Consider the following 4,887-nt stretch of genomic DNA (forward strand, 5'->3'; position numbering starts at 1 on the left):
GGGGGGGGGGGGAAAGAGGGCGCCAGAATGTGGTGCCCCTGGCCGCCGGGTGGCGAGGACGCCCTCGGTCATCCTCCTGCGAGCGCCAGAGATGCCTGACAGCAGGAGGACGGCAAATGGGGGGAGGAGGAACTGAAATGACTATGGGGGGGGGACTGTCGGGAGGATGCACGCAGCGCAAAACACGCAGGTGTGTGGCAAGGAGACCGCCGCCGCGGCAGGAGGCAGAAGGAAAGGCCGGCATGTAAGAGGGTAGGCCCAGGCCACCAATCAAAGATGCAGCGGGCCAATGAATCACGCACACACCGGTCGGGTTTACTCCTCCTCCTTCATGGCCAGGGCGATCATGCGGCGACGGTTGTAGCTAAGGGAAGGGGTGTTCGTGGAAAGGGGCGGCAGAAGGGTCGGCGCGATGGGCAGAGACGGAGGCAGGCAGGGAGGAAGGAGGTCAGGAGACACAGTGAGGTGGACGATGGCGGTGCATGGGAAAGGGCGCCACAATGGGCGGGAGACGCACTCGTCCAGCTGGCACCCCTCGTACTGGTTGCGCTCCTCGGTGCACTTCCAGGGCAGGTAGGAGACGGTCCGGCGGCAGCGGATCAGGTTGACCAGGAGGTCGGAGCAGTGGTCGCGCATGGCCTGGGGGACCTGGGCGGCGTCGAGCTCGACGGCAGTGATATTCGGGACTGCACAATCGCAGAAGGGCGACAGGGGAGTCAAGTGCAAGCGAGTCAGCAAACGAAGGCGGAGCCATGCATCCACAGCATGACGGATGCCCTCGCACAACCGGGCAAACAGGAGAGAGGGCGAGAGAGAGAGAGAGAGAGAGAGAGAGAGGGAAGAGGTGGAGGACAAAGGGGGCGCAGGGGGGGGGGGTAGACAAGGATGACATACCACGGGGCTCGGGAATCATGGCGTTTGCGTAGAAAAGGGGAAACCGAGTGGCGCGAGCGGGAAGCCACAGACGGGAAGTCGGGGGAGCGGCAGGCAGAGGCGAGAGGAGAGAGGGGGGGAGGGGGAGGAGGGCTTCGCTGGAGGGTGTCCCCGGAGAGGGCCGGAAACTGGGCGGCAAAATACCCATGCACCCTGGGGCCCCGTCTGTCCGGCCCTGCCCCCACGGCAGTACCCCAACTCCGTTGCCACCACCCTGACCACCACAACCGCCCCCCCCCCCTCTCCCCGCTACACGACTGACCTCCCCTCCGGAAGGAGAGGCACAGGGCTGGGTCCGGTATGCGTGGTCCAGAGCCACCCGGAGCCGCCTCCTGTGCCGCCCTTGGCGCGGCTTTCCGCCCGGACTCGGCCGGCGACACAACACCCGTCGCTTCACCCGCGGGCGGCCCAAGGTCCGGGAGCAGGCCGACAGTAATGTCAAGGCTTCGGGCGGCCTTTTGCTCGTCGAGAGAGCATGCCGAGCGCAAGGCGGAATATCTGGGACATAATAATGCCTGAGCATATGTCTTCCCCCCCGCCCCCCTCGTCGGGGTACAAAGGTGTTGCCACGCCGAGAGCCACCCTTCCCAGTCCCGTCGCACCTCAGAGCGGGTCAAGCCTCTCTCTTTCTCTCTCTCTCTCTCTCTCCCTCCTCTGTAGGGGATGCGCGAGACCGACACCCGTTGGCGAAATTCACCGAAGCCAGGCCCTGCAATGGCATTGTCAACTGCCACCGAATGAGCCGTTGACCAAAATACGCCCTCCATGCGGTGGAGCCGAGCGAGCATTTGGCGGTCCGTCTCTGTGGCCGACGCGGGGGGGGGGGGGCGGAGATCTCGACGCGTGGCCGCCTCCGACCGGCAAGTCTACACCCCCCCCCGTCCCCCCTCACACCCCCGATCAGGCCCAGGCACCCGGAGGCCAGCGCACTGTTCTCAAGAGGGCCTGTGTCCAGGATGCGGGCACATTCCAATTCAGCGCATCTCCCCTCGCCCCTCCCTATCTCGCTCCTCCTGCCACCCCGTCCCCCAAACTTGCGCTCGCCTTTCGCCGATAGCACTTTCTCGTCCTTTCGCTCCCCCCCCCCACTCAGTTTCCCGGAAGGCACTCAGCAGCATGAGCTCCACGGTCTCCTCGCTGCCCCCCCTCGAATTCGAGGGATGCAACTACTTCCGCCAGCGCATCATCCTCTCCCTCCTGAGCGGCCGGGCCATCCGCATCATCAACATCCGCACCGACGAGGCGGACCCCGGCCTGGTGGACTATGAGGTGGCCTTCCTGAAGCTCATTGATCGGGTGACCAATGGCACCAATGCCACCATCGGCTACACCGGGTCTTCGGTCACCTTCCGCCCGGGTGCCCTGATTGGCGGCAAGCTGGAGTTCGATTGCGGTGTCAGCCGTGGGATCGGTGCGCGTCCTGTCTTCCTTTTCCTCTCTCTCGCGCACCATGCTCCCCCCTACCCCGGCCCCTCATCCTGACATTCTCCGCGTTGGTTTGCGTCCCTGCCCCCCCCTCCCGTCTCCTCTGCACAGGATACTTCCTCGAGCCGATCATCACTCTGGCTCCGTTCTGCAAGAAGCCCACCGTCATCACGCTGACTGGCATCACCAACAGCGACAATGACCTCTGCGTGGACACCATCCGCACGGTCATGCTGCCGACACTAATTCGCTTTGGCATCGAGGATGGCCTCGAGATGAAGGTGCCCCTTGCCCCCCGCCCCCTCCCCACCTGCCCCACTACCTCACGCATATGCAGCACCTAACCGCCCCCCCCCCTCCCCCCCCTCCTGTTGCCCCTCCCACTGAAGATCAACCGCCGTGGCGCCCCTCCCCTCGGTGGTGGCGAGGTCTTCTTCCGTTGCCTGCCGGTGAAGGCACTCAAGGCGGTGGACTTCTCGGACGCCGGGCGCATCAAGCGCATCCGCGGGATTGCCTACTCGGCGCGCATGTCGCCGGCCCATGCCTCGCGCTCGATCGAGGCTGCCCGGTCGCTGCTGAATAAGTTCATCCCGGATGTCTACATTTATGCGGATCATTACAGCGGCCGCAAGGCCAAGAAGACCGCCGCCACCACGGCCCTCGGTGAGATTGCCGCCGCCGAGGCCGGTCTCTCCCCGGGGTATGGCATCTCCCTGGTGGCTGAGTCCACCACCGGGGCTCTGCTGTCGGCCGAGAGCTGCGGCGCGGCCGGCGAGCCGCCCGAGGAGCTCGGTCTCCGCGTTGCCCGGCTTCTCTACTCGGCCATCGACAAGGGTGGCATCTGCGATGCGCTCTTCCAGAATCTGCATCTCCTGCTGGTGACTCTCAGCCCGGAGGATGTGTCGCGTCTGCGCTTCGGCAAGCTGACCCCTTACACGTGCGTCGTATACGCAGCCCATATATACATATTATACTCCATGCCCCCCCCCCTCCCCCCCCCCCCGCCCCCCATCGATCGCATATCAGCTCCCATGCCGTGGCGTGCCTCACTGACCGTGCCCATGCCCAATGCCCTGCAGTATCCAGTACCTCCAGGACCTGAAGGAGTTCTTCGGGATTGTCTTCAAGTTGAAGGCTGACAATGAGTCCCGCACAGTCCTCCTTTCGGCCATGGGTATCGGCTTTACCAACGTCCACCGCAAGATCGACTAATGTCCCGTCCGAAAGGGAGACCTCCCTCCCCCTGGCACTGTCCCCCTCTTCGTCTTGCCCCCTTTCCTTGTGTCTCCTCTCCCTCCCTCTTTTCCTCGGCCCCCCCCCCTCCCCCCCCCTCCCTCCTGGCGCCCCTGTGCGCGTGTGCACCGAGAAAATGAGCCACCAGGGCGCCCTCAGATCAACCCCCAACGGAGCGGCTGCCGCCCTCCGGCCGGCGCATGTGCACTTGCCTGCCCTCGGCCGCAGCTCCCCACGCTTGCCCCCTCCGAAAATATACCACCTGTCCTTCTGCACGCTGATCACCCGACCACACACATGGGCCCCGGGGCGGGGCCTCCACCGAGAGGGGGGGGAAACGGGTGTGTGGTGTTCCGTGGCCAGTCTCGCTGAGCCGGTCTCCGCGTTCCCGGACAGATATGGTGGCCAGTCTACCGACAGTGTGCATGCTGCCGCTTGTGCGCATGGTCCTCCACCCCGCGCTCGTGGGGCATGGACGTGGTGAGACGGAGCCGAGATGGCGAGATCGCCTTTTTCTCAGCCCCTCGCGCCCGGCCAGTCTGCCACAGATCCCGGCAGACGCCCTCCCGCCCCCCCCTCCCCACACCATCCCCCCGCCGCCGCCCATTTTTGCGTCCACCCCCCCCCCCCTTCTCCCTGTCTATCGATCCTTCTACCCCTCCCTCTCTCTTTCTCTTTTCCTCTCCCCCTGCCCCCTCTCTCTTCCCTGCGCCTCGCCTGCCCCCAGTCCGCCATGTCCAAGGTCAAGAAGTCGACCAGGAAGTTTCAGCGGACACAGCTGTCCAGTGTCATCAAAAGCCGCAAGCGCTATCAGAATGCGCCATCCACCATCCGTCGCAAGAAGCGTGACGCCCGCGAAGCGCGCGAAGAGCTGAAGCGCATCAACGAGGAGGCGCGTGAGCTCCAGCGTCAGGCCGAGGAAGGCGACGAGGAGGTCGAGGAGGAGCGCGAGGACTCCTTCGACTTTGAGGAGTCCCTCAGTGGGTGCGTAGACACACATGGAAGTGCTGCACGCATCCATGATGGCTGGCCATACGTGTCTGTTTCCAGGCCCGCACGCCCTCATGCGATTCGCCATTCGGCTGCGACCCTTTTCCTTTGGTGTTGTACCCTTGGAGGCCCCTTCTAACCTCCTATGTATGCGTGTGTGCGTGTGTGCGTGCGTGTGCGTGTGCGTGTGCGTGTGCGTGTGCGTGTGCGTGTGCGTGTGCGTGTGTGTGTGTGTGTGTCTATGTGTACTCCTTGCACCCTCGCGTGGATGCGACCGCCTATCCACAACAGTTTCCACAGCAAGGC

At 64.6% G+C, this 4,887-nt stretch overlaps 3 protein-coding genes across 3 annotated transcripts in view; 2 read left to right on the plus strand and 1 right to left on the minus strand.

The window, feature by feature from the left end:
- Nucleotides 1-315: 315 nt before the first annotated feature.
- H696_01666 (hypothetical protein) lies at nucleotides 316-913 on the minus strand (the record flags this gene model as incomplete). Its single annotated transcript, XM_009495572.1, has 3 exons — nucleotides 316-364; nucleotides 518-686; nucleotides 895-913. The coding sequence occupies 3 exons, from the start codon at nucleotides 911-913 to the stop codon at nucleotides 316-318; spliced, it is 237 nt and encodes a 78-aa protein (XP_009493847.1).
- A 1,007-nt stretch (nucleotides 914-1,920) lies between these two features.
- On the plus strand, nucleotides 1,921-3,686 carry H696_01667 (18S rRNA biogenesis protein RCL1). Its single transcript, XM_009495573.1, has 4 exons — nucleotides 1,921-2,344; nucleotides 2,470-2,639; nucleotides 2,748-3,295; nucleotides 3,438-3,686. The coding sequence occupies exons 1-4, from the start codon at nucleotides 2,050-2,052 to the stop codon at nucleotides 3,568-3,570; spliced, it is 1,146 nt and encodes a 381-aa protein (XP_009493848.1). The 5' UTR covers nucleotides 1,921-2,049; the 3' UTR covers nucleotides 3,571-3,686.
- Nucleotides 3,687-4,324: 638 nt separating this feature from the next.
- The window catches only part of H696_01668 (hypothetical protein), a gene marked incomplete at both ends in the record, with an annotated part of 2,970 nt that continues 2,407 nt past the window's right edge, over nucleotides 4,325-4,887 (plus strand). The window contains one exon of the mRNA XM_009495574.1: nucleotides 4,325-4,571. Coding sequence (XP_009493849.1) covers nucleotides 4,325-4,571 — 247 coding nt within the window. The remainder of the gene's footprint in view (nucleotides 4,572-4,887) is intronic.

The sequence above is a fragment of the Fonticula alba genome (genome assembly GCF_000388065.1).
Source record: "Fonticula alba strain ATCC 38817 unplaced genomic scaffold supercont2.2, whole genome shotgun sequence".
NCBI lineage: Eukaryota > Rotosphaerida > Fonticulaceae > Fonticula > Fonticula alba.

Bases quoted from the DNA above. Each gene is read 5' to 3' on its own strand.
- H696_01667 (XM_009495573.1), top strand. From the start codon at position 2,050: ATGAGCTCCACGGTCTCCTCGCTGCCCCCCCTCGAATTCGAGGGATGC. The intron at 2,640-2,747 runs GTGCCCCTTGCC...CTCCCACTGAAG, and splicing joins AGGATGGCCTCGAGATGAAG to ATCAACCGCCGTGGCGCCCC. The intron at 3,296-3,437 runs GTGCGTCGTATA...AATGCCCTGCAG, and splicing joins GGCAAGCTGACCCCTTACAC to TATCCAGTACCTCCAGGACC.